The following is a 27,583-nucleotide window of genomic DNA, read 5'->3' as shown; positions in this document are numbered from 1 at the left end:
GGACAGACAGACGCTGTATCGACTCACCTATATATGACTGCAGACTACGAGATCGCTAGTTCTATCCGATCGCGGCGACACGATCGTTTTGCACGATCGTCATTGTCCCTGACTGTAAAGTTGAACTCTACCGATCAATGGATCCCATTGCAAAGTTTAAAGTTCCCATCATGTACGTACACAACCCATCACCCTGAAATTCTCCGTGTAGTATAATATATTCTATCGGCATTCTGGCCGCTGCATCGTACCTAACTGTTCCTGACCGTGTAAGTCATTTTCAAAGTCTGGACTATGGATCGTTTGATAGGAGCCTTTTTCCTCGAGCGAGGGCAATTTTTTTTTTCTTTTCATTACACATTTTTCGCAGGGAGATTATTGTTTTTTTTTTTTGTTTTGTTTTCGTTTTTCACTTCAAGCTGTTATTTATTCATAACGTGATAAAATATCATTTTTTTCCCCACACCACGGATGTCCGTAGGAGAGAATTCGACCTCGCATAACCCGTGTCTTCTCTCGATGCACAGTCGTTCCTCAATTACCAATCTCGAAAAAAAATTTCTACTAGACTTGGGGTACTTTTTTTTGCCTAATTATCTGATTGTGAATGATAACGTCTCTTCACTTAACATTTCACTTCTAACAGCTAACCGATGTCTGTCCCTCTCTCCTCAATTTTTCTCTCTCGAACTCTGTCTTCGTGCGCATCACACGTTTCCAATATTTGAGCGGTTCGATATGTTTTTAACGGCCAGAAAATTGTTTAGTAGCGATGCAGAGTTTTTATTCAAATCATGCCAATTATGTCAAGTATGAAACGTGCAGAGTTTCGTGTGTGTTTGAAAATACATACACGCATAGATATATTGGTACACGCACAGCGTGTGGGATGATATTTTATGCCCACTGGTACGAATTCCTCGATCTCAAAAATGCGCAATGTAGTTTTCGGGGATCGGAATTTCGCAGACGTAATCCCCTGGTGAGATGCACAAGTATGCCCCGAGTCCATTTTCCTCGCGTTTTATTTCCACGCAGTTTCCGCTTCCGTTTGGCTCGCCCGGTGCCCACGGTATGTTAGACAGTGGCAAACCTGCGTCGCATGAATCGATTTACTCCGATGTGCTTTTATCACAGATTCGTGAGAGAAAAACAGTTGCAACTTACCGGTTTTTGCGCTCAGCCATCCGTTGATTCCTTCTATCCGATTAATACCGACGTGCGTGAGGTCTCTCGACTTTCTTTGAGCCTTGACGAATGCCAATTTTTGAAGCGAATCAATCACCGCCAAGTTACCGCCATCCCGGCTGCATTTTTCTTTGGCGACAAACCATGAAACGATCTCATCGTGGACTTTGTAAGCTACGCCGATCTCGGGATACGCGATGTAGCCTTCGGGGAGGACCGATGTTTTTATTGGTGCTCCCGGTAGAGGCAAAGCTGCAGATTTTCAAATGGAATACATCGTGAATCGAACTGATCGATGACAATTCACCAAATAATATCGATGTAGAACTTGGCGTTTCTCTTACCGGAATTGGTACCGTTACCGACGAACACCAAATTACAAACCAGCTGCATCGCAGGGAGGGTCGTCACGAGCGCGGCCATGGCGATTCGCAACGAGCTTCGACGATCTACTAATAATAAAACATCGCCAGCACGGAGTGTATATATATAAGTCGTAGATAACCCCGGTACACCGTATTATCGTAATTTTTCTATCGACAAACTTGCGATACGCAATCAGTCATAATTCTTTATTATTCAGGCGGGAACGGGTATAGCACATATTTCAATGTTAGAATAATTAAAAAACGAAAAAAAGGAGATCATGATTGCCGTCTTTATTCGATTATTCATCAACAATTTTATCCGACTCTCGGGTATTCCTCGATCTCATCAGCGAATACATTTCCCAGTCTACAATTTGGAAGAGCAGAGAGAACAATCATCAAGGGCACAGTTTGTAAGATTACACAGCTAGATAAGAGCCCCACGATAATTCACATGACAGAAAATTCTTCTCGCGAGCAGAAGACAAGATTACTAATTGTAAGTACAGGACAATCCTCATGGCTGAGGGTTGTTGACGAAAAAATTTTGTTCAATGATCGGGAAATAATTTTTAGAGGTTCATCCTGAACCAATTTATGTGAGATACATGACGAGATTGAATAAAAATTGACATGTTCAAAAATATAAGAAAAAGCCACTCGACGCGTTCGCGATTCTAGTGGATGTCGGCGACATTCACCGTGGTCCGTGGTCCCGCGGGGACACTGGAAGAAATCGGACGTTCGCATATGAAATACCATAGGCTAAGCGAACAGCTGTAATTACTGAGTCCGTCCTTTATAGCCACAGCACATCTGTAAGTAGAATCGGGCTCGGTAGATTGCCAGGGTAGGTTCAATATAGGCGCTCCTCCTGTATAAGGTATATCCCGTAGAATCAAGTAGGTGGCGTACGCGATTTTAGTTTCCGGGGTACATTTCGGAACTTACCACTAGTAACACTGACCCAATCATCGTTGTCATCGTACGGTGCATATAAACCCACATGAAAAGCATCGCCAGGGTGAGATCTCATAACGTATTCAAATTTTTCTCTGGTATCGATCACTGCCAAATGAGCCCCTTCCGAAACACATAGTTCTCTAGCTTTTTTCCAAGACACCAAATCTTCCATATGATACTTGTAGGCTACTCCTTGCCCAGGGTATTCGACGTATCCTTCCGGAAGAATGGCACTTGGCTGTTGTTGCAACTGGTTCACGGGGGTACCTGTGTGAATTTTATTGAATTTTATTTCTAAATATCTTTAGTATTTTCCCTAATTTATTCTTCAGATCTTATTTGCTTTTCTCACCATGATTATTATGATTCGTAGTTACATTGGGCGCGATTAACTGACACAGTAAGTGGAGCGGTAGCGAAGCCATCGCGAAAGCCATTTTCACCGAGAATGAAAACTTCTTCGAAACTAGTGTCAGTTGGAGGTGCGTGCGTGCTTTTGAGACCTAATTCTGACTTGATCCGGTGAACTTTATTATCGCATTGAGATTTCAGTTAATCGTTTTTTTTTTTTATTCTCTCTCGGATGATCGCACGAATGTGAGACCTCGTATGCTTGAATCAATTGATATTACGTTGCTTATAATACAAAATACCAGAATAATATTTACGAACGTACAATATGTACATACATTGACTTTATGCACGTTACATTATTCGAACGCGGATCTTTTTTCATGGGTGTTGTGTAGATCACGTTGGGGAATAATTTCGACGTCCTCGTTAGGGTTGCGTACGTACGTAAATAGGTATGTTGTATAACTTGAATTACCGGCGTGCGATTAGTTAAATCATAAACGGTTTGTAGGTAACTACGGGTAATGAAAAATTGCAAAATTTCATTTGTGTGCTTATGCAGAATATTATTTTCGAGTGGCATCTATAAAAAAAGCTTTTGCGCAATATCGCGTAATGCGAACGTCATAATTACCAATATTCAACAATTAATAACGATCTGTTTTATTAATTTTCTAAACATAAAATATCTCATATTGTTTCACTTGTTGCGTACCCGAAGCACTTGCCATAAAAACGGTAAAGTTATCATTTCGACACATTTGACGCGCCGCATAAAAAATATAATGCCGATTAACTTTGTCCAAGTCATGATGATTTTTCATACTCCCTCTCATTATCCGTTCCATTATCATTCCCATTTTTATTTATATTTCTGTGCCAATTTACGTTACATTATGCGATCTCGATACGTGTGATCTTGAATTTGACGTTCATTATGCATATTTCATCACTCGTATCGGTATCCCAGAAATCCAATAATCCAAAAACCATAAAAAACCGGGACAGGATGTATGGGGCATCTATACTTCGTTTCCTCCAATTTTTTCTATAAAATTTCTTCGATTACCGTAATTTCAAAATTACAGCTGAAATAATCGATGGAAAACTGAAATCTTCGTAATTATCACGCTAATTTTTGTAATTTTTTTCGGTCACCCATTTTCGCCCCAGAGAAGCGAATAATAATTTTTCTTTTCCTCATTCGGGTCGGGTGCTGTAAAAATGTTGAATACCCACGTATACGATCGGTTGTTTTTCATTCTTTCGCAGAATAATCAGGACGTGTGTAGTAATCTTTTTTTTTTTTGCAAGTGACGTGAATCGGTGCATTTCATTTGGAGAAACCTCCGGGTTCATTTTTTTTTCATTTTCGCGTTAACAAAGCTGCTTCATAGTTCCGTAAATTAACGCGCTCGTCATACGTGCTTGTGACAATTATTGTTATCATCGCGTGAGATTTAAAGGGTAGAAAGGGGAGGAGGGGAGGAGGTACGGGATGCACCGAGGGATTTGGTTAGGAGTGAAATCCCGGCAAGTGATCTTGACAGTCGTTCCCGCTGTTGCAGTTTACAGGAAAGGCAGAAGCAGCACCGGTACACCGAGGGGAACTCCGCGGACGTACCGTACGGTACGTACGAGATACAATTCAGCCGTCGTCCTCCCTGCGATGTAAAGCTGTTGACGTAAATACGCCAGCTATATTTCTAGCGACCTCAAAGAGATCCTCTTCCGACTTCGCCGCCACCGCCGCTGTGCTGATTCTGATTTTCCTCCTCGTGATACGATGCGCATCTACCATGTACCGTTCTAACTAGATACATTTCGAGCAGTTTCACTCCCGTCCACGCCGCTGACGACGATGCCGCCGGTGCGCGGCGTTCAACCCTACGCGATATTATTCCGCCCGATAAAGGCTCTCCGCGTCGTATAGAAATTCGTAACTTCGTCATCATGTGTGACACGCGGGAACAGACGTTAATTATACTCGCGTCTAATTGGGTCTTATGCGCAGTTACGTTCCCGGCGCGTCTCTCTCCGCGCGTTAGATCATCCGCGTTATTATCATCACCCGAATCATTCTCATCCCGTAACGTCGTCTGCCACCCTCCGATCTACGAGGTTTGAAACGATCCCGCGATCGACGCTCGACCTTTCCACCTGGGCGAACGAATTACGGCGCGTACCCACGGTAGTCCGATCGTACGACGAACGATGCACGGTGTACTCGTCGTCTTCCTGGAGTCGATTTGACGAGTATTTTCATTCGGTTGTAACGACGGAGGTGTGTACACCACGGATGTCGAGAGTCCGCGGCGCACGTGATTCTAAACGTGATTTTGAACCGCGTGACCCACGTAGGGTCCGAGGGAAACGTGACCTCCGTACCGTCCGAACGAAACTTTCAAATCCCTTCAGACGCGACCGGGTAGCGCTCGGCAGTCTCCACTCGACCCTTCTCGTCTCTCGAACTCAACGATCCACTGACCCCCAATGCCGAACTATAGTTTGCGTGCATTTGTACGCTCGTATAACGTCGCGGTAAATTAGAGGAGTGAATTCACAGTTGGTTACGTGCAACAAAAGGCGACGCCTCGGTTGAAATTAGCCGATCCGGAGCAATCGATTTCGCGTTATTTGGGGGCCGGGATCGGGAAAGGGTGAAGTCAGGGTTGGGAGTCTCGCGATTGTTCGTTGTTGTCTTTATTTCAATCGAATCGTTCGTTCGGGATATTGTTGTTTTCATTTTTATTTTCCATGCGAAGAGATCCTTGAACGTAGATTGTATTTCATTGGATACGATAACGTTCGTCAAAGATTTACTCGCCGTGACTCCATATAACAATTGATATTTAATATTCAGGGACGTTGAGTTATTACCAAACTCGTATACGGTACCCCCTCATGCGTTAACTTTATCGGCTCTCTTATTGTCCGATCTATCGAATGATGAAAATTTAATTTCGTAAGGTTTTAATGACTCGTCACCCGTCTCTCTTTCTTTTACTTTTACTCGTTGCTACGCGCGCACATTGACTTCGATTGATCCCAACGAATCCGACGTTCGCTCAAATTTCGCGGTGGATATTCACACCGATTTTCGATCACCGTTGCAAAATCGAACGAAGAAATTTCATTCGAATACGAACGAGCTCCATTTCTTGTACGTAACATACGTCGCGCACACGTACGAATGTCTGCGATGCAATCGCAATCGTATCAGATATCGTATGAATTACACGCGTACACGTTGAGATTATTACATCTCTTGGTTGCGGCTGAAAAAATTCATCGTCTCGCCGTACGAACTCGTTAATGAGAAATGATTTTTTGTCTCGCTATAAATTTGCAAAGAATAAGGATCGAAATAAATGAGAATAATGACAAGGATAGCGTCGAATATCCCCTTCACAGTCTAGGAAACGAAAAGGTTACCGGTGGTCGCGGCCAATTTTTTTCCTCCTTCATCTTCTTCCGACAGGAAATCAAGAGGGTTACACCGGTAATTATTGAATATCAAGAGCGAAGAGATCCGGCCGCAATACATGGATGTGCAGACCGATGAAAATCGTTCGTTTTCATTACTGGGCGTTTTTATTCTTTTGCTCGGCTGTTTTGCGAAACTAAAGTCAAAAAGCGGAATCACGTGAAAATTCGGGATGGAAGTTCTCAAGGAATGAAGACCTGGTAGGAAATTAATCGCTCTTTGGATATGGAAGGTTCGAAGCGAGCTGTTCAAAGCCAGGGGGGTTTTGCAGCGGAAACCTTTAATTACAGAATCTCAAGTCGAGACTTTGAAGCCAACGACGTTGAAGGTTTGCGCCCCCGCCCCCGGCACATCGCTTGGGATTAGAATTAAAAATAACACGGCACCACCCGGTTGGATGCGGTACGCACTCGAATCACGCGTATAGTATACCCACTCGGTTGAACCGGTGAGCATCGTACAGAATTTTTATTCTTCATCGTCCTAACCGTCGAATGCTGCTCTGCGGCCGGCGAAACAATTTAATTCCACGAAAGTGAGAGAGAGAGAAAAAAAAAAACAAAACAAAAAAACGAAAACTCATCTCTCGATTGCGGAACATCACTTGATTATTAAAACCGCGTATATCGTTGTCGGATTGAGTTCAGCGACGAGCAGAAAAAAAGAAAATTTGAGATAAGAAAAAAAAAAAAAAAAAAACTCACCAACGGATCTCAAAACTCTTCCCAAGATACACTGAACTCTCGGTAAAATCGGTTGGCTTATAAAATAATCTGAACGAAGAGTTGAAAATTTATTCATCGATCTCAATTCGTTATATCAATCCCGCTAACTTTGCGGTAGGCAATACGACCAGCGTTTCGGTAAATCGAGCGGTATTTCTCAGGCGTTCGTAACTATGTCTGCTGTAAAAATGTTAAAAGCGAGCGTTTCTAGTTTTGAAGGGAAACTGAAAAAATTCGCCTCGATTTTCAATGCTGGAATTTGATTTTTCCATATTTTTTTTTTTTCCAGTTTTCACGAGGTTGTAAAATAAGTTTCCGTTCGGCATTATCGATTCGTTCGTCCGTTCATTCGGTATTTCGAAAAGGTTTCATTTCGAGCTAGTTCGTGATGTAAATAACGAAGGTATGGCATAGGTATATGGTGGCACGCGACATGACATGACAGGTTGTACTACGACGACGTTAAAAGAACGTTGTAATAATACCCACGTTCACATGCATACCCGTACACACCCGTATACCTTCCTCAGAACCGAACGTGATGGATGGTTATGGACCTGAGAACACATACATACGACATGCGGCAACATTCGTATCGCCAACCAAATTTTGGTATATAATAACGAATTTACATGATAAATAATTGTACATGGGCGCAAGAATAATTGCTACCATATTCCTTAATCATTATCTTATATAAGGAATTCGCTGCTAACCAGATTATACACGTAACAGTTATGAGATTATCTCCAACCATCGATCGACCTCGCTCGTCGTTATGTACCGAAGGGGTGAAACATAGGTCACGTCAAAACCGTCGCATTTTGACATTCATCTCTTCTTTCGCCATTTTTCACCCCTCCTTCACAACGACCAATAATCTGGGTTTGCACGTCTTTTGCCAAAAAACTTTTCGGTTGGTTTTTTTCTTTTTTTTTTTTTCTTTTTTTTTGCTTTTACGGGTAACTCGAATGTGTGCACATAGAAATAAAATCGGTGGGTATGCGTGTGTACCATTTTCCGAAAGTTACGTCAGAACTTAAGAGTTTAACGGAACTTCGCGGGGCGGGGCGGGGGAGGGGGGGGGGGGGGAGGTTCAGGGGGAAATATTTGCGTGTCAGGACGTAATTAGAGTTTGGTTAGTTTTCAATAATTGCTCGTCGACTAAAGCAGCCTATTCATACCCAATTTACCTGTCAGCAAACAGCCAGACGGCAACCAATTAACCCATGGCAAAGAGCTCGGCCACCCTAACGTTGATCGATCCTATCAACGTTCTATCGATCCGTTTAATTCGGGAAATAAGAACGGGATTTTCTTCCTACCGAAAATAATCACGGACGAATTTTATATGTACCGTTGTACGAAACGACGCGTGATCCTCGTTCTCAAGAAATTAGATCGAGGGCTCACGGAAATTAGTTTGTTTCGTGTAACGAGCGGTGCCCGGGACGATATAATTCCTCATCATCCTCCCCTAGTGTCCTATGTGCGGACGTCTGTCGCTAGGTGGCGAAATTTTCCAACATTTACCCGCAGGCGTTCTCTTTCGACCGTCCCATCTACACGCGCGGACGCGATATCATCCCCCTTTTCATTTCTCCCTCTTTTTGTCCCTTTTGATCGAACCCCACAGTTGAAAAATATTTTTGTGAGCAAGGAATCGATCGTCAAAAGCGGCGAAAAATTTGGAAACCGAAGAATGTTGGGTGACAAATGATACGAGGAGTATTATTTTTCACCCCGTTAACGAGATACCCGGATTCATTGTCAACGTTCGATGTCTCACTGCCATGACGTCGGGCGAAAATTAGCCGTGTTTAATTTTGCCTGAGATAATTAGAGTGCATTTATAAGTTGATGATATTTTTTGATAACGCGTGACCCGCAGCTAGACAACGGTGGGCATATTTTTTCCTTGCTCATGTAACGCGCGTGTGCCTCGCTACTTATGGCTGATTAACATGTAACGAGGAAATTGTATACGTCATATATATTTATATATATAAGGTTGCCGCCCATAAAACCGTTCGAGCACTTTGCACGTTTTTTGATGCTATAGTCTTGCAACCCCATTAACACCGCATATTCCCTTCGAGATCTTTACTGACAAGTATGATTTGAATATCATGGGCCACGCGATATTTTCTCCCCACCCATTTTTCACCCGTTCTTAAATATTTTTTTTTTCCACATTCTGTCTCTCGCCCGTTTCGTTCCTCCCACACCAAACGAGCCAGTCGTTGCAACAGTGCGACTGTATCGTGAGTTCGGAGAATCAAAAGTTTGATGAAATATTTTTGTGAAAAAAATTCCAATAGGTTCGTAGCTAAGGATTTGCAAAATTCGAAGCCATGGTAGATTCTATGTTTTTTTTTTTTTTTTTTTTTTCTCAAAAAATGTTTTGATTGTTTTGTTGAACCTGTACCTACTCGTACGGGGTAGTGCGCGGATGTAGCCAGTTGTTCACAGGGATTTCGTACGAGCCCACGCGACTTGCTCAAGGGCATCGGCTGTGTAACGATTCTGATAGGACGGCGAGGAGACCGTGGAATAATACCACCCTTGGCGATTTAATGTCACTCGCAAATTCGTAGGGTCAACTTCCTTTGGTCTTTGTTTTGTCCTTTGCCGGGACCAACCTCCGAAACGGAACGACATGACGCGCTCGACGTGGGCATGGTACGACGTGATATCAAACGTGTGTATATATGTTTTGAATTCCATGCCCGTAACAGCGCTTAGTCGGTGATACGTTTCACCGATTTTTCAAGGCCAAAATGACCCTACGAACTTTCGTCTTCGCCACTTCGATTCGTTAACCCTTAGCTTAGCTAGGGCGCAATTTTGTCCTTCGAGTTCAACTCTATTCACACGGTGTGGGTATACCAAGAATGAATCTGTCGCCATTTTGTTATCGAAAATATCATGGGAGGAGAGGCTCGATGTCCGCCGAGCGCGAAAGACCGGCTTTGGAAAAACGCGGGGTGGCGAAAATCCCTCTCCTTTCAAAAAACACGTGTATAAATATAGGACGAGGATGTGTAATATATTTCTCACCGTCGGAATATCAAACCTCGGACTCTATGAAACGTCGTAAATATAGGTGTATGGGTGTATACCTATGTAAATTCAGAGTAGCTTAGCTGATATGAAGGCCCGAGGGCTGTTAAAGTCAGATGTAGAATATCTCGAGAGTTGTCATCCTCGCGACGTACAGGCTCTCTCAAACTTCAACTTCTGCCCTCGATCTATCCGAAACTCTGAGGTACGTAATTTGGTGATGGACAAAACCATTTCACCCACGTCACAACTGATACGTTTCGCTCCTCTCAGTCGCTCGCAAAACCACCGAAAACGCCATCAGTTCCGCAATACGTACAACACGAACGTATCGCGCATTCCGTCAGATGTTCGAATATATCGTGCGAATGATTGTTCCTTTTTGTTCGAAACTTTCCCATTTTCAACAATACATCGTCAGCAACTGTTTGCCGAGGTGGTTTCAGAGCAGGTGGATTACGGCGAGTGAAACTTACGCCTGAATTTTTTTAAATTCATCGTCTTGGTATCTGTAAAACCAGAGGAGGTTATCAAAGACGACTTATGTATACCGTAGGTGAAAGTTTAGCGGCATCGAGGGAAATCATTTCTCCGTATTACCGGTGATGTGGAACAATTCCCTTCTACGAATGCCCCCGCACCGCCCCGTCCGACCATGAAATCTCAAATAGCACCTGCACCGCACCCCCCGCGACAAATAAAAATCGGAGTCTTGAAGAATCTCGTCGTTTGTTTCAGAGTATCTCGTTTAGCAATTTATCGGCGAGATACAGATGGTGTAATACGAGGTGGAGAATCGGGTTCGGGATTTCCTTCGTGCCTGACCCACGGTGAAATTACAGAAAAAGTGTACCTCGAGTAAATACACAATGCAGTATAGGTAGACCAACGTTACCAGAGTTTCGAATTGATTATTCCCGTGATTCCCGGTATCGCTTTATACCTACGTTACGTACATCGATGCGTTTTTCTTCTTTTATTTTATTTCTCCTCTCTCTTTCTCTGTGTAACTTGTACATAAATAAATATAGGTATATGTTATACGCACACATATATACGTTTAACCTCGTTATTTATTCCCTCGGGATCACCCGCTGCCACTACCAGCTCCATTTGTTACTTCCCAGTTCAAAGTTTTTTACCCTCAGGTTTCCACAAAAGCTTCCCCAAAGGATAGAGAATGAAAAGCTCCGGTGATTTAACCGTGAACTGAGAACGCTCGTATACCTAATTTTTTTTTTTTTTTTTTCATTTTTTTTTTCCCCTCCCCGAGTATAAATATGCGGAAAATATTTTTTGTAATTCGAGTACAGTATTTATTGAAATTATATTAGCCAGTGTTCGGAAGAAAAATCAAAAGTTCAGCTTACTCTTATTTTTTTTTGAACCTTCACCTAGCGACCCTGATTCTTAGTTAGCGATAATGCGGGTGCGTGGGTAATATGAAATAAGGTATTCGGTGGTTGTCCCAAATCCTCACGATCCGCATACGTCGATGTGGACATATAGGCACCCATATTTGAGGGTCGGAAGAACCCGCCCTTAATCCTTTGCTTTCGGCAGCAGTAAAACTCTTCAGCAGTCAATTTACCCCCGGTAGGGTGAAACGGGTGCTCCCTCGTTTAAATTCTAATCGATCTATGGCTCGGGGATTTCTGTCCATATACCATACGGGGTAACGTGAGTCAGACGGGACTCTCGACCCGGTCGAAGGCCGCATAAGAATAAGAGAAAAAAGAAAACGATCAAATTCACGGTTCTCCGAATGATGTATGTAGAATGCAACGAAAAATTGGATTATGATTTGAAAAATTTTATTGAATGGTTATTCTTCGACTCGATACGCCCTCTCGGCGGATGCCCTCTGTTTTATTATATGTATATGTATGTACTGCCAATAGGTGGTGTCTTCAGCAAAAAAGATCCATTTTGAAAATATTTTTCTACATCAAACTTTAAACGAACAATCGTGATCTCGATGTTCTCTCGTTCCGTTCTTATTCACTTTTGTGGGATGCGCGTGTACGCCGTAAAATTGATTGCAAGTCCAAAAAGTTAGTGTCACGATCTTCTGGTTCTTCGACATTTAGTCCCCTCGAGCGCAGTCTCTTATAGATACAATTACACGATATGTACAACGTACATACATGTACATATATCTATGTAACACGTATTCGTATAATGTGGCTTTATTTTTCAATCAAAATCACGAATAAGCCGCACATTAATCGTGATAATAATTCAACCGTAACGTATCCTATTAAATAAATTTCACACGCTACAGATACGTGAAGAATTATTTAATACCGTTTTGAGTTTAGCGGTGCAAATAAAATATACAATTTTGACGAGCTACGTTATTTCGTAAAAAAAAGGACAATACAAAAATTCTATACTGTTTTTTTTTTTTTTCTCTCCCATATTCGAATATTATAGCACATTCTATAATTTCTATGGGCATTACGAAGGTATGTACAATCGTATACATATATATACGTGTCTCATATCATATGCTGTTGAACTGGCCAAACCACGTTATAGTTGAGCGATGAAGATGACAACGAAAGCGACGATGATGGATGATATTATCCGATAACGACAATAAAATTAATATTAATAATAATGATATTAAAAATCACGCACAATGAATTAACTTTGCGCGAAATAGAGGAAAAAGAAGAACGAAACCAAAAAAAGAAATATATAAAAAATATAATATATATGTTTATACATGGATATGAGTATAGCTGATCAGGTTTTATGGCCGGAAGAGCTGAGTATTAGATTTGTAATATGGCGTGTGTTTGCTAAGCTCGTTGAACGTACAACGTACGTATAACCGTGGTATAATAGTTTATATTGTAAAAACCATTCGTATAGGGGTAATTATTTGCCATAATCAACACCTGCCGGCAAATATTGGTTGTTGGGACTCCCACCGCTGCCGCCTCCGAATCCATTTCCACCTCCGCTACCGACGGCACCTGCGACATAACGAACTATTTGCCAACTCTTCGTTCATATAATATACCTGTCTCCTACCTCCCCCCCCCCCCCCCCCGTTTTATGCATACACATTCAACCCTCGCCCCCCTCGAACCCCCCATTTTTTGTTACCAAAGTACTTTACACAGGTTTTGAAAATTAACAGAATCGTTAGACTGGCAACAGATATATGGATTGCGCCAATCGCGATCCAGTGCAGATGAAAGAAATAACGATTTTTTATTTTTTTTTTTTACCGCCGGAATATCCTCCGTTGCGTCCGAAGCCTCCCGATGAAAAATCAGGGCCTCCCAGATTGTAGCCTCCGTTCTGATTTCCCCCACGAGGGAACTGGGCCTGTCCCTCGTATTGGACTTCGGCGTTGTACCCGCTGGCGTCGTCGGCGGTGTACCTGACTATCTGCGTTCTCGAATCGGGCAGCAATACCCTGTATTCTCCTCTGACCGCGTTACCGTCGCTGCTCTCCTGCTGCGAGTAGTCGTTGCCGCTCGGGGGATCCCTCACTTCGTATTGGAAGCTGTAAGGCTTCGGCTGTCGGGCCGGACGATGAAAAAATTAGCGAAACTCTCGGGCCCTTCAGCTCCCTTCCGATAACCACCGGAGTTTCGAACCCCTCGGGTTCGTAGCAGGAAATTGCGAGTGGGTACGCTCGCGATATTTGATCAGAAATGCAACGCTTAGCTAATTGCGAGAGGTCTAAAAACGACCCGGTACCGCGCTGACCAACTTCAACCAGCGCGATTCCTTCGTGGTCAGTTTGCCGACGCTACACATATACAAACCGACGCCACGTATCCCCCCCTCCCCCCCGGTGATTTATCGGGATCGTTTGCACTCTACGTTCGAGAGCGAAACTACGAAGGGAATAAATTACGGGAATATTAACGTCGGTACTTCCGTTTTTCGTGCGCTGCGTCTAAAACCGCGTCCGCGAAAAGAACCGACGTCGCGTCTGCTGCGGTACGTTGTATGCGCGTACGTACGTACGTACTCACGTAACCAACCCAAACCCGTACGTTTTTCACCGATAATTATTACCGCGACTATCGGGCGGATATAAGTCGATAACGTTCGACGCTCACGACGCAAATTGCCGCGATTTGCCGATTGATCTACGAGGTGGATCCTCACCACCCCGTATGTGGGTATATGGGGCAGCCCGGGCTATTACGTAATTAAATTCCAGCCCTTAAACAACGGGGCGAGTATACGCCGGTTGAGCATACGGTAAAGTTTGAAAAATGCTAATTTTTAAATTTGCATCTACTCCGCAACCAATTTCACCGATTATGCATACGGACACATCGCAATTTACTACCCCCATTCGACGATATAACCGCGCGTGACTCCGTTCGCTCGATAGATACCGTTCTACGAAGGGCGGAAATCGGCCCGTGATGAAAAAAAAAAAAAAAAAAAAAAATCGCCGAAATTTTCAATTCTCGAAAAAATAACCGTTCAAAAATCACTGCGAGAACTCACTCTGCCGTTGTCGTCGTTGTAGTTGTAGCCGCCATTTCCGGAATTGTCTTGATATCTGCCTCCGTTGGCGTTCCCTTGAAGACCGAAATTGCCACCTCCGAAACCGGGCGTTCCGTAATTTCCAGACGGGCGTCCGGCAAATCCTACGCCCGCTCCGTTTCCTCCGGAACCACCGAATCCTCCGGCGAATTCGTTTCCTCTGTTACCGGAACCATCGTTACCCCCGAATCCTCCTCCTTGGACGGGCGTACCGTACGAAGAAAATGGTCTCCCGAATCCTCCGAAGCCTCCTTGATTCTGACCTCCGTTCGGTCTGTTGTACCGGTAGCCCGAATTACCGTCACCTGGAAGGAGACCACCGAAGACGCTCCCCCCCAAGCAACACGCCAGCACGACGAGGACGCTAGTTTTCTGTGAAGTTTTTTTTGGGTAAAAAATCAGCGAAATTAAATTTCATCCTTGCCGAAAACTCCCGTCCAATTACGCCGCGGAATTCGCGACGAATATAGGCATATCCGGGGACCGTTCGAGACTCGACGACGTGTAAATATACACCGGCGTGGTCCATTGCAGACGACAAAGAACCCACAGGTGGTATTTACACCATCAATGAATATGTACGTATAGCTATCCATAAATGTTTCTACGTTACACACACGCGAAGCATTCGAGCAGTGGTACGTGGATGTAAAACGGTGGGTATACGTATACACCGATGCAGCCGATTGTGAATACGAAGCAAAGCGTTCGCATGCGAGGGTGAATACTCGTGTGTTATATTATATTGTATGTGCATAGTTATTATATGCATGTACGCGGAACGTACGTACAATCCGCTAGAAATGATCTTGTATACGGTGGAACAGCACGCCTTTGTAATTCACCCGCTCAATTGTCTCACACGGACAATGTTTTGCACATCTCTCTCCGTTTCTAACTACACGTTATATCGTCCCCCTCGCCCCCCTCGCCCCCCTACCCTCTCCCCCTGAGACGATAATAGCCGCATACCTAACACAACTTTTACCACCTTTGTATACCGGCTGTAATTACCATCGCGCGAATGTCCGATACGTGATGGAATTTCACAAGACGAACGGGATCCAAATTCATTTTTTTTGCCTCGGATTCTGTCGAACTCCTTGTTTTTCGATCCGTGTCAAATTTCGGAAGAAACGATCGAGTAAATGGAAATGTTCGGGGAGTCGAAAAAATGTTCGAAATACACGCGGCGCGAAGATTCGCTTATTAATTCGCGCGGAGTTTAGGAAGCGAGTGGTTTCCATCGGCGCGGAATACGTACCTGAAGTAGTCGATTCATATTGCGCTTTATGAACGAAGAGTCCAAGTGAACTGGAAAGATGATACAACGCCCGGCTTATATAGCTGTCCGATTCTTTGTTACACTTTAGCTATGATGCGCGCGGAGGGATCGGCCGGCCGGTCGACCGACGCGGTACGCTACTTGCATCTTCTTCCCTTCACTGCAGGTTAAATTTTGCAGGCAGTGATGAAAATACCGCACATCTGATGAAAGGGGATCGAAGCACGTCGATGTGCTTATTCGCGATCGCGGCCGCGTGCACGTGAAAATATAGGAAACAGAGAAGGAAATTTTGATTAGAAAAACTTGCCAAAATTATTTCAAAAAGTCCCACGAAACCTCTCCCATTTATTCGTTGAATAAATTTCGAAGAAGAATCCGGTTCATATTCTATAACGAGAAGACGAATCCCGGATTTGGATCGCGAATCAATATTCAAAAGGGTATTTTCTATAGAATCTTCTCAGCGGATTGAATTCGGCCATACCGGACCCAACTGAACTAAGCTCGGTAAACTGTGCTTACAAAAGCAGCGTCGAACTCCCTTACGATAGCGAACTTTGTCGTGGGTCAAGAGAGCCGCCATTCATTCGGATCGAGAGACAGATTCGTCCGTTTTCAGGGTGCGGAAAGAATCTTCTTTCTTATTTCATTCTCTTTTCCCACGTCCCCGTCAAGTTTTTATTAAAAAACTGTAATGTGCTCGATGTAAATAAAATCGATCGATATTTTCGCATCGGAGTCCGGCGGCAACAGACTCGCGGAGTCGGCGAGTCCGCAATATCGACGTAACATGTAGTTCGCGCATCATCCCAACTTTTACCGTAATCGTATAATTATTAAGTTTCGTTCTGAAACTTCGCGCGGACGGATCGGCGGCGATGCACACGTTCGTTCGATTCATATATCTTCGAGGAAAATGATACGGCTCGAAAAGCTATCGCTAAACCGAATCACGTCGCACGTATTCGTAGACCGAGTTATGCGCGCTTATACCTATGGAGATATCCGAGCGGTGCATACGATACGCGGCGAACATATACACAACGCTTTCCCCGTGATGTGGTACGTAATACGTACGATGTGTTTAAATGATGATCGTACTAAGTTAACGCAGTAATACAGTTACGCAATGTAAGTTTATGAAGAGTATATCAGAAGAAATAGAGGAGAAGAATCTCGGCGAAGAGAAAACAAAAAAAAAAAAAAAAAAGAAGAACGTTATTACAATTATGAATTACGAATTAGCCAACTGGAGCCGCGTGTATCTAGGCAGAGGTATTCGCTCCACATAAGGGGCCTTGGCTGAGGAGGTAGTTTTGTGTTTTTTTTTCTCATTTGCGCACGTAATTCGAACGTAAAATTTGTCAGTATCCAAGTCAAAACCACCCACATGCCTAACGTGCTCGGCTCCTCCGATGTGCGTCGCGGTTGGCGAATATGCGTTGACGACAGTTACGTGAATGTCATTCGTACGCTTGCAATAGCTGTGTTCGAGGTAAGAAACGCGTGAATTGAGCCGCGAATACCGCATGGATCTGCACGGACGAACCAAATATAGGGAAAAGAGAGAGGCCAGTTTCATTGGGTTCGAGACGGCCTGGACCTTCTTCGGATGAGCCTGAAAATTTTGTCGAAAAGTAGCTCGTCTTCGCGGAATAATGATACAATGACCATCGAACTGAAAATGGTGACGTACACCGGTACGTCAGGTATCCCGTTCTGAAAAGTCGATGGCCGATTGCTAAAAAAAAAAAAAAACTCTCAACATGCGTGTGAAATATAATGATGTAAAATTGAACAAAAGATTCGGAACAATAATTCGAACAACGAATGAAATCGGATGCGGCGCGACCGATGCCTGGGCGCTCAATGCTGGTATACTTATGAGTACATAAGTAAACGCAGAACGCCGACGATTTTTTTATCACATCAGCACCTCTAATTAACCGTGCGCTCGTTTTATTTGTTGATTTATTTTTTTTCTGCTCAGTTTTCAGTGTAATTTCACACCCGCAAATTTGGATCACATTGAAATTAAACTAGGCGTATGAATCGAGGGTTACCGGCGTGAATGCGAGAGTTTTGTATCTTGACCTTAGCGCGTGGTGTAACCCTTGGGGTGGGATCAATTAGAAAAACAAAACAATGAAAAGTTTAGTCGACCGACCAAGCTTTGAACCTCGTCGAACAAGGGGGCAGTTTTCATGATAATTTGTAATAATCCCCCAGTATAAATAGAAGAGAGAAATAAAAATTGGGAAAAATGAAATGCAATAATAAAATAGATAAATAAATGAATAGAGAGAAAATATTCCATGGAGCAAAAAATCGTAGAATTTGGAAGTTTCTAAATAAACATAACCGGAAGTGCGTAGGGAGAAAATTTCCGGTCATGCGGTTCGTAATTTTTGCTTTTTTTGCAACTCGTTGTTTAAATTTACACTCAAATTATTTTATCATCGAACCCTCTAGGGCCGGAAGAGGTAACGATACGGAGAAGAACAGAAGAGATAAGGATCTTGGATGTTTAATTTACCCCGCGATTCGTATCATCAATTATTCGCACAGAGTTTTTTTTTCATAATCTTATGACGAATATATTTTGACACCGTTGTACTGCAATTTGTCGTCACCCGCACAATTAGCTTCCGGCAAGTTGCGCAAATTGAGACGTCGTCGTCGTCGTCGTTGTCGTTGTTGTTGTTTCGTCTTTACGTTTTTATCGGTTAACTTTTCTAATTACATTGAAAACGAAATGTTGAAAAGTTAACGCATCAGCGAGAAAGTGACAAATTATAATTTCTTCCCCCTCCTCCAAACTGCTCAAAGTACTTCGCCACTTTTTTTCCTTTCCTTTTTTATCTTCGTTTCTTTTATTTTCTTCTCTTCATCTACTCATCATCTTTTTTACTCCTCGACGGACACGCTCAACGGATGAACTTTTATCGATATATTTTACTCCAGTTGCTCGTATTCGTTCATTCAAACAATCTTAAACTGTTGCTGATCTAAAATTACACACCATTTTGACGGATGCGACGGATAACTTTTGTGAAATCCTGTTCCCCTCGAGAATCGAACGAAATTTATTTCACCCACCCGCATACTCTTCCTATCCCAATGGCGTACGATATCGATTTCATACCACCCACCCATTTCGATATTAATAAATAAATAATGAGTTAAGAAATCCGACCCGCATGTATACGCATTTTCTAAAACTCAACTACATCCACGAGTGTACACACACTGTATTTGTGTAAGTAAGTCATGGCTGCTCGAAATGTCAAGTCCTTCATAGACATTTTTTACTCCTCCGTTTCTTACGTCGCTACGTCTTAAATTCTCCCATAAATGCAACCGCACGACGCTCTGATAATAATCGGCGATTTTACGCTCGACGAAATGATACAGATGTACTTGAATAAATCTTCGTTTGGGGTCGAATTCAAAAAAATTCACCGAATTCCGTGCGACTCGAAGCTAATTAGCCGCTCCGCTGCTAATGAGTGGCGATGCGCGTGTGCCGTTCCCGTGTGTGTGTGTGTGTGTGTGCGAGAAGAGCGAATAAGACGGGCTTGGCAAGGGCGGTCGGCAGGGAGATGGAAAAGAAGCGACCGAGGGAGGAACATCATTTGTAATTAGCTCCGCATAACTTACTGCGGTGTAAGAGAGTAAGCTAGGCGTTGTAGTATAAGGTGTACGTGCGCTTACCACCGTCGTGGTTTAGTGGTGGAACTTCAGAGACGGAAAGTAAATTGTACACCTCGTTGCCTCCGAGTAAACTTCGGGATTTGGTGTGGGCCTCCTAAGGATCGTCTCCTGGCCACCGGGGAGTCGTTAGCGGGTCCGGAGAGGATCAACCCAAATTTTAACACCTCCCGCCCGAGCGCGAAAGCGATGAACTCGAAAATTTACGATCGAAAAACCAAGAAAAAAAAACAAAAAAAGCCAAACAAAAACTTAATAAATAGGTTAAAGTCATTAAAACGTGGAGGGGAGAGGAGCCGTCGCGTCGGCGGGCCTTGTCGTCGGAGTTCACAAATTTTTGGGAAAAAATTGCAATTGTTTATTGCCGAGTGACGTTTAGAAAGTATTCTTCGTTACTTTTGCTCCCGATCCGTTTTTCGCCAATCCGGATCACCTTATTTAAAATGTATCGCTCTCATGAGTCTGCACGAATCGCAGCACACATCTGATTCGCCGAATGGGAAGGTAAGGAAGAAGAAAAATCCGTATCAAAGTGTGGGTGGGTTGAGAAGAAAAAATGGAGGAATGAAGACAGAAAAAAAACCTTGAAAGACCTACCATTAAAATGTCGAGCGCGATGATTAACCGTTTACGCAACTACTTACGTATGTATATATATATTCGTCCTCTTTTCTGCTCCGTATCCAGCGCCTTCAGATCCTTAGATTCGTTTTATCTTCAAAGAAGTTGGATATTGTGATCTAAATCTGCAAGGACTGCACGACTTACGAGTATTACGTGCGCATCATTCACTCTTCGCATCAAGCCGAGCAATTTTCACCGGTTGACGTGTTAGTTTTTTATTTCTTCTTCATTCGTTTTCTCTCTCTTCATCTCTTATCGATAACGATGCTTATTGTTGAGATTGTTAGTTAAACATCAAGATTATTCACACTACTCCGGTTACGATATAATCATACCCGGTATTATTTCCTCTCTCGAAGATCTGCTCTCGCAATAAAATCTTTATGTACCATCCATTGATGCCGATGCTGATGCTGATGATGATGATGATGATAATGATGATGATGATGATGTAACGATCACCGTGGGCAGTAGAGAAATAATCGTAAATATGTCTGTGTAATAAAAATAATTGTAACGATAACGATAATATATTGTATTGACCCATGAAACTCGGCGGTCTTCTTTTCTTTTTCCCTTCGCTCCGTAATAACGTCTTGCGCAAAATCTTCAACTTGAAATAATACCTCACATTTTTTCGACGTGATTCCGGACCATCTATCGTCGACTCAATTCTCAAGATTCGAACCAAAATCAACCCTTGCGGGTAGTTAGTTTTTTTTTTTTCATTCGTAAAAATTGAAGAGGAGAAACGAGGATGCCGAGGTCGTGGGAGGAGGTGAGGGCGTGGTGGAGAGGAAGCGCATCGATGCTGGGAACAATGGACCGCACTTTTTCAGGCGATGTGAGCGGAAAAAAGAAACTTTTATACCCTGTTGCTGGTCTGGTACAAGTAGAATCGTAGCGAGACGTGTATGTAATGGTATAATACTTTGCTACACGTTGGAAGCTGGCTGGGAGCAGCTCTACGGTGATGATGCTCATCGCCTCGCGCGCTCTTCTTCTATTCGCGTTTTGTTGCACGAGATGCTTCGCAATTTGCTTACGCTGCACAAGAGCGAAGTTATACTCGTGTAAGTAAAGCTATATTGTCGGGTCATCCGGCCAATCTGTTTCCCTTTTACTATATACTCGTCGCAAACTACTTCGCATATATATAGAGATAGTTATATACGGAATATATTACACACGGCTGGTTATATATATGTATAACGTTTTATGTAGAATATATGTAAACCAAACTACATATATTTGCGATGGCCTACCTGCACCGCCTTAAGAACACATAGCCTACTTTTCCTTTCGTTGCCATCTTCAGCTAGACACCGTTAAATATATATATGCATAATGAATATATACAAATCTATTCGCATGATGATCGTTCATCATTTTTCATTCATCTTCCATCACCTTTCAAATATTTCCACCTCTTCAATTCTTACTTCGATGGAGCGAGGGATTTTCGATTTTAATGTGGCAACGGACTATTATCTCACTACGTTCCAGCGAAACAGATAGAGCGACTGATATCGCGTAAGATGTGGCGGCGAATTAGCGAATTTCAAATCGTTAGAATTCTGACGAAATTCGTCAGACGACGCCAGTTATCCCGAAACGAGTAACAAGGAGAGGCGCAAAAAAATTTTCGTCACTTATTCTCCTTATTATTCCACGTGCGAGTAGGCTTTTGTTCTCTGAATTAGGTAATTGTTTTTCCTTTTTTCTTCTTTTCGGTTTTCCTCCCCACGCGGGTCGCGATGTAATACACGTAGTGACGCTGCGTTGCGCCACGGATGTCCACATTTTTTATTATTCAGGAACAGCTGCTGGTGCTGCAGTGGAGAGAAAAAAAAAACAGAGACAGAATGAAAAGCGGATCGATCTACTCTAATTGTAAGATAGAGACAACACGTGAGCGAACCGAGTGAATTTCAATGACGCTGCAGTTCAAGGAGCTCGATTGGTCAGGATGTGGCGGACAAAGATCTACAGCGGATCGTGCCCGCGTCGCAAATAGTTTTTAAACCGCATCGGTAGCCTAGGCTTCCGTCTGGCCTCAAATAAATTATTAGAAAATCGCAATTATGGAAAATTTAAAGCTACCCTACTTGAATTCCCAGGGATTCATGGGATCGTTCGACGAATGGCAAAAAAAAATAAAAAAAAATGATGAATCGACAAAAACCAAGTAACTCGCGTTTTCTTCCGAGCATCATTCACATTCGTTCCGGATCTCCGATTTTTCAAGCTCGGAGAAATGAGTGTAAAATAATGTACGAACAGTTTACTACAGATCACAAGGCGATGATGTATGTAAGATAATTTTCTGAGACATTTTCGCAATTACGTTACACGTTTAGACAACCGAATACATCGACGTGTGTGTGTGTGGGTGTGTGTGTGTGTGCGTCTGCCACGTGTATATTGCGAGACGATTATGAGTTCACCGTCTCATCACGGCTTTGTCTCCAACAAAGGTAATTTCACCAGGTCCAACTCTCATTTCTCTGTTGCTCGCTGTATCCGTACCAACACCGTGCCGCACCCGTGTACGTATACGTCCGCCATAGGTATATACACAAGTGGTATAATGTTTCGCTAACAATTTATAAAGACGTCCATCGTCGGCTATACTCCCACAAGCTGGATAATGGTAATTATTATTATTATCATTACGCTTTCCCCGTTACATAGTTCGCATGTAACGGGGTTGAAAGAGAAGAAGCGAAAGAAAAAGGAAAAAAGGAAAAGAGGAAAAGAGGAGAAAAAAAAAGAACCGCTCGCGAGTCGCTTTTCGTTTCGTTAATAGCGCTACTTGCTGCAGGTTGCAAAGTACATTTTATTGCACGATCGCTCTCGTACGAGTCCCATGTGTTATGCATGCATATTGCACCGGTGTTATTACGTCTCAGCGTGGGAATTAATCTTACCTGGTCCGTGCGTTGTAATAATCCACATTTGATTCGTCGCTTGCGCACGGCTATAATTGCGACGACGATAATTCAGTTTAATTAATTAGTCAATGAACAATTGAGACGCCTCGTAATCAGGGTGTGATCCGCGCGATCCACTTTGACACGGGAATCTGACGAATTTTTCCTTGGTTTTCTTTCTTTTTTTTTTTTTTCTTTCATCATTTTTATTAGAAAATTGATACAAAAAATATTCTATCGGACGATGACACTACGTTTAAATTAGTCGTTTTAAACCTATGCGTATAAATTATTGCGTCTATTGTCTAGTTTGAAATTTTATCGTCGCCACGATTGAACTATTTACGAAACGCCGGTGCCCCGTACGTCGATACTGGATTTGAAGCCTTCGATCCAAAAGAATTACCGGAATACCCTCCGTAGTTGTTGTTGTAACCAACGTCCACAGAATTCGAATCGTAATTATTGTTCGGGTAGTTATTGTTGTTGTTGTTGTTGTTGTAATTGTAATTGTTGTTGTTATTGTTTCCGGAATAACCCGTCGAATGATAATTTCCGTTTTGTTGTCCGTTGTAATTGTTGTTGTAGCCTCCGTTGTTACCTACGATATATAAAAATTTGTTTAACATTTCTTTTCATATTTTCGATCGAAAAATTACAAAATTTTCTTCGCTCACCTCTGTTGTATCCACCGTCCAGATTGTTGGAGTTGAAATCGTTGTATCCGTTTCCTCCGTTGTTATTGTTGTTGTTGTTGTTGTTGTTGTTGTATTGGTCGGGGAACGAGGCGACACCCTCGTACCTCACGTCCGCGTGAAATCCCGTTCTCCAGTCGGCGGTGTAGGTAACGATCTGAGTGCGACCGTCCGGAAGTTGGACTCGATATTCGCCGCGTACGGTTTCTCCGTCGCTGGTTTCCCGTCGTCCGAAATCGTTGCCAGAAGCTGCGTCCTTCACCGCGTAACCAAACTCGTACGATTTCGGCTACGATCGATAACGCAAATGAAACGGAACGTCGATCGAACGGACTTGGCGAAGTGCGTGAGGAGACAGCGTGCGTTTATTGCGACAGATCGGAGGGAAAAAATCAGTCAACTGGTGAGGGGGAAGAAACAGAGCACGGTGGGTAGACGTTAGCGAGGCGTACGGATACGCGCGTCTAACTGGGTGCATATCGTAATAGTTTAGAGAGCGAGTGGTCGTGAAGATTTCTCAATTGGTCGTCCTCCACCTTTGCAGTGTTACGCCCGGTGTCACTCAACGTTACATCCTCAGCCCGCACCGACGATCGGTGTATACGTACGTATACGGGTGGCGGTTCTATTTCTACATGCACGCGCACAGGTATGTACGCCGAACCACCTACCAATATCATTAACGCTATTCTTCTATTTCTACACCGCGGCATCGAGCCTCTCCTCTATTCAATCCGACTCTTTTCAACTTTGAACAAAGGGTGATTTTTTATACGACATATAGATATTATTACCCCACCGTATGCACCGCCTGGCTAACCGTAATGTCGGTGAACAAATCCACCGGGGACGCACCGTAACTGCATACATCCGATACGGTGAGTGTGAGAATCGAACGTCGTCGGGTTGAGAAACTGATTCGCTTTTCTCTCTTTTGTATCGATACGTAACGGGGACACTGGAATTCGTTTTCGATTTCGTTCTTATCGTCGAAAGAGCGAAGATTACAATTTTTCGGACAGAGTCTTACTTCGAGAAACAGCAAGACGTGGTAAGGGGTGTAGAGATTCACGAGTGTCGCTCGCGAACTAGTCGAATTCAGATGAGATTTGGCAGATTTCCGTTCGGAATTTTAACGGAAAATGCGAAAAAACGTTACACATGTATCAGCGGGACAAACGATCGCCGTAAACTTTTGCCTCGCGATCGTTACCTCGAATCCAAATGTTAAAATTATGCGAGAAATTCTCCGCACTTTAATTCGTATGCAACGAACGCCGTCCGCCCCGCCACACCACGGGCCGCACGGTTGTAACTGCAGCTATTAAGCTCAACTGAAATTTTGCACGATGTTATATTTCGGGCCGCCCACCCTCCGCCCGACTACCCCCCAGCTATCCCGGATCGCGTTGGTTTTCTTGGAATTAATTAGACCGTTCCGATTTCAACTAACCTTATCCTTTACAAGTGCGAGGCTGCGGAGTCGACGCTTATATTTTGTTCTATCTTCGAAATTAATACCTGGCTATCGATGTAATCTTGATGGGCATCGTGACCTTCGGGATTCAGCGGTGTACCGTAGCTGTTCGTAATGGTACCCGAACCCCCGTTTACTCCGCCGTTCCCTCCGTAATTACCTGGAACTCCGTACTGGCTGTTCAAAGGGGGTTCGCCCGAAACTAAACTCGCTCCCAGAGCCATCGATAGAATTACCTGAAATATGAATATCTCATTTTATTAATAGGGAAAAGTGTAGCTTCCTTGTTTTTTTTTTTTTTTTTTGGTAACCAAACTCTTTCAGATCCTTCAGTTTCACGGTACGTCAGGTCCTTGGTATTTTTTTTCACCCATAACTCTCTAGTGCCTGAATTTAGATTTTCCCTGTTTTGCATGATTTCGAAAATGGTTTATCAATTAACGGTTTGAAAGTGATCTTTTTTTTCAATTCGGCAACAGACTTTCCCTTCGATATCGAACGGGGGGGTATCGAAAATGTTGAATCCTATATTTCTGGTTTTATGCATAGGAGTTTAAGCCGTTGTATAAATCCTTTTCGGATAATCCTCTATCGCGGTATTTTGTATACGCACTCTACGTAACGAGCTTCGTGTGTACGTACGCAATGTTATACGTACGTGTACGTCGCACGTACATACACACACCCGCTGCACCTACGCACGTGATATTACTCGTACCTTCGCGCATACATAGCGTGTAAATTAGATATCATGATCGAATGGCTGGACCGGCGGCGTGTGCAGGTGGTTATATCAGCTGCATAATCCCAACAACGGTTTCAACGTGTACCCCTAATTACCTATTACAAAGTCCATAATAATCTGAGGGATTTCGTACATTGTACGCCGTACAATTGACTCGGTCTGTCGCTCCCCCGTACATAACTACCCGAATCGTAGTTTAGGTTTCACATAGAAATCCATGTACAAATACCAAGGTATGTACCGACATACATAATGTACTACGTCCACGTATACTTCCTCTACATTTACGTACGTCTGACTGATTGCGAGTGGAAAAAAAAAAAAAAAAAACAAAACAAAAAGCTTATCAAAAATTGATCGTAGCAACCCTATTGCTTCACTTGCTCATCATACGCTTGTTCTTCGAAAGCTCTTTAGAATTCGATTCGTTTAACGATCGATACCACGAACGTCCGTCACACCATGAATAAAACCGCACGAGTCACATTGCAAAAGATTTGAATGAAGATGATTTCTTTTTTTGTTTTTTATTTTTTCTTCGAATCGCGCGTACTCCGGTCACTCAGTTCACCATGCGTACGATGGATGCGTTGACTATTACCCGTGTAATTTATCTTTTGGTTTGATTTTTGGGCCAGTTTACCTGTCGCACAGTTATTATTCCCATGACGGATGATTTTCGTGAAAATGGGCGCGTCGGTGGAAAAAATATTCTTCGTCAATTCAATGTTGTCGACAATTTTTCTCGAACGACTGCGAACGCGATGCAAAAGCTCGAATATGTCTGGCAAAAAAATGTTCTCAACAATATATTTATATAGCACGAGGCGCGGGGGGTGGATGGGGGTTATTTCTATATCGTTCGCCTTGGAAGCCGCCCGCGCCGCCTCCTTCCTGCGTTATTTAGAGAACCTTAGTCCCATTACTATTACGCTTACACATTACACATGTATCAACGATCATCTCTCATCCGCGGGAGTAAACCAGATGGCTGGTGTGGGATCGGTAGAGGATTGGTTAGTCGCTTCGTAACACGGGGGAACGAGGGGGGGGTTCAGGAGGGGGGAGGTGGGGGAGGTGAAGGGTTGTGGTTCCAGTTCCAGTTCGCACGAATAGTACAGTACGCGTCACGCGGAAAACTCTGTCTTTATTCGCCATTGTTCTATCCAAAGGTATAGAAAGAGGAAGAAGAACCTTCGTATGAAATGATTTTGGTGGAAATGCGGAGGTGGTAGAGGTATAAACCCATCTCTCTACGTATTACACATACCCGTCTAACCGTAATACATGACCACGTTGCACACGCATTCGTATTTCCCATAGAGAAAGCGAAACGGTTTGATGTGTAAAAGTATCGTATACCTGTGTGCCTATGGTTTTTATTTTTATTTTTATTTTTATTTTTTTTTTTCCGTGCTCAGTTTGCTTGTGTATT

At 43.2% G+C, this 27,583-nt stretch overlaps 4 protein-coding genes and 1 long non-coding RNA gene across 6 annotated transcripts; 1 reads left to right on the top strand and 4 right to left on the bottom strand.

Moving 5' to 3' along the window:
- Positions 1–762: 762 nt before the first annotated feature.
- On the bottom strand, positions 763–1,683 carry LOC105682974. The gene is made up of 3 exons (XM_012395238.3): positions 1,533–1,683; positions 1,168–1,440; positions 763–1,093 (listed from the first exon to the last, which is right to left on the bottom strand). Exons 1-3 carry the CDS (start codon positions 1,609–1,611, stop codon positions 927–929), a joined length of 519 nt encoding a protein of 172 aa, XP_012250661.2. The 5' UTR covers positions 1,612–1,683; the 3' UTR covers positions 763–926.
- A 142-nt stretch (positions 1,684–1,825) lies between these two features.
- On the bottom strand, positions 1,826–3,102 carry LOC105682975 (C-type mannose receptor 2-like). 2 transcript variants are annotated; one of them, XM_048656869.1, is made up of 3 exons: positions 2,872–3,102; positions 2,508–2,786; positions 1,826–2,372 (listed from the first exon to the last, which is right to left on the bottom strand). In XM_048656869.1, exons 1-3 carry the CDS (start codon positions 2,954–2,956, stop codon positions 2,356–2,358), a joined length of 381 nt encoding a protein of 126 aa, XP_048512826.1. In that variant the 5' UTR covers positions 2,957–3,102; the 3' UTR covers positions 1,826–2,355. The 2 variants fall into 2 exon arrangements, with proteins under 2 accessions (XP_048512826.1, XP_012250662.2); XM_012395239.2 differs by having other exon boundaries at positions 1,826–2,430; positions 2,872–3,095.
- A 9,825-nt stretch (positions 3,103–12,927) lies between these two features.
- LOC105682965 (pro-resilin-like) lies at positions 12,928–18,432 on the bottom strand. Its single transcript, XM_012395230.3, has 4 exons — positions 15,940–18,432; positions 14,637–15,047; positions 13,391–13,685; positions 12,928–13,132 (listed from the first exon to the last, which is right to left on the bottom strand). The coding sequence occupies exons 1-4, from the start codon at positions 15,955–15,957 to the stop codon at positions 13,035–13,037; spliced, it is 822 nt and encodes a 273-aa protein (XP_012250653.3). The 5' UTR covers positions 15,958–18,432; the 3' UTR covers positions 12,928–13,034.
- Positions 18,433–18,452: 20 nt separating this feature from the next.
- Positions 18,453–20,849, top strand: LOC125501366. Its single transcript, XR_007278914.1, has 2 exons — positions 18,453–20,178; positions 20,362–20,849. It is a non-coding gene; the product is annotated as an uncharacterized LOC125501366 (long non-coding RNA).
- A 2,551-nt stretch (positions 20,850–23,400) lies between these two features.
- LOC125501365 (probable serine/threonine-protein kinase clkA) lies at positions 23,401–26,946 on the bottom strand. The gene is made up of 4 exons (XM_048656867.1): positions 26,792–26,946; positions 25,448–25,639; positions 23,909–24,215; positions 23,401–23,832 (listed from the first exon to the last, which is right to left on the bottom strand). Exons 1-4 carry the CDS (start codon positions 26,813–26,815, stop codon positions 23,570–23,572), a joined length of 786 nt encoding a protein of 261 aa, XP_048512824.1. The 5' UTR covers positions 26,816–26,946; the 3' UTR covers positions 23,401–23,569.
- Positions 26,947–27,583: the final 637 nt, after the last annotated feature.

The sequence above is a fragment of the Athalia rosae genome, chromosome 6 (assembly GCF_917208135.1).
Source record: "Athalia rosae chromosome 6, iyAthRosa1.1, whole genome shotgun sequence".
NCBI lineage: Eukaryota > Metazoa > Arthropoda > Insecta > Hymenoptera > Athaliidae > Athalia > Athalia rosae.
This window is presented reverse-complemented; position numbering and strand designations above follow the sequence as displayed.

Coding starts and splice junctions, on each gene's coding strand:
- LOC105682974 (XM_012395238.3), bottom strand. CDS start 1,611: ATGGCCGCGCTCGTGACGACCCTCCCTGCGATGCAGCTGGTTTGTAAT. Junction 1,441..1,532: donor CGGTAACGGTACCAATTCCG/GTAAGAGAAACG, acceptor GAAAATCTGCAG/CTTTGCCTCTACCGGGAGCA. Junction 1,094..1,167: donor ATGGCTGAGCGCAAAAACCG/GTAAGTTGCAAC, acceptor CATGCGACGCAG/GTTTGCCACTGTCTAACATA.
- LOC105682975 (XM_012395239.2), bottom strand. CDS start 2,956: ATGGCTTTCGCGATGGCTTCGCTACCGCTCCACTTACTGTGTCAGTTA. Junction 2,787..2,871: donor TACGAATCATAATAATCATG/GTGAGAAAAGCA, acceptor AAATTCACACAG/GTACCCCCGTGAACCAGTTG. Junction 2,431..2,507: donor TTGGGTCAGTGTTACTAGTG/GTAAGTTCCGAA, acceptor TACCTTATACAG/GAGGAGCGCCTATATTGAAC.
- LOC125501365 (XM_048656867.1), bottom strand. CDS start 26,815: ATGGGAATAATAACTGTGCGACAG. Junction 25,640..26,791: donor GAATAATAACTGTGCGACAG/GTAAACTGGCCC, acceptor TTCATATTTCAG/GTAATTCTATCGATGGCTCT. Junction 24,216..25,447: donor AAGATTACATCGATAGCCAG/GTATTAATTTCG, acceptor TATCGATCGTAG/CCGAAATCGTACGAGTTTGG.
- LOC105682965 (XM_012395230.3), bottom strand. Junction 13,686..14,636: donor ACAACGACGACAACGGCAGA/GTGAGTTCTCGC, acceptor CCGGCCCGACAG/CCGAAGCCTTACAGCTTCCA. Junction 13,133..13,390: donor CAACGGAGGATATTCCGGCG/GTAAAAAAAAAA, acceptor GTTATGTCGCAG/GTGCCGTCGGTAGCGGAGGT.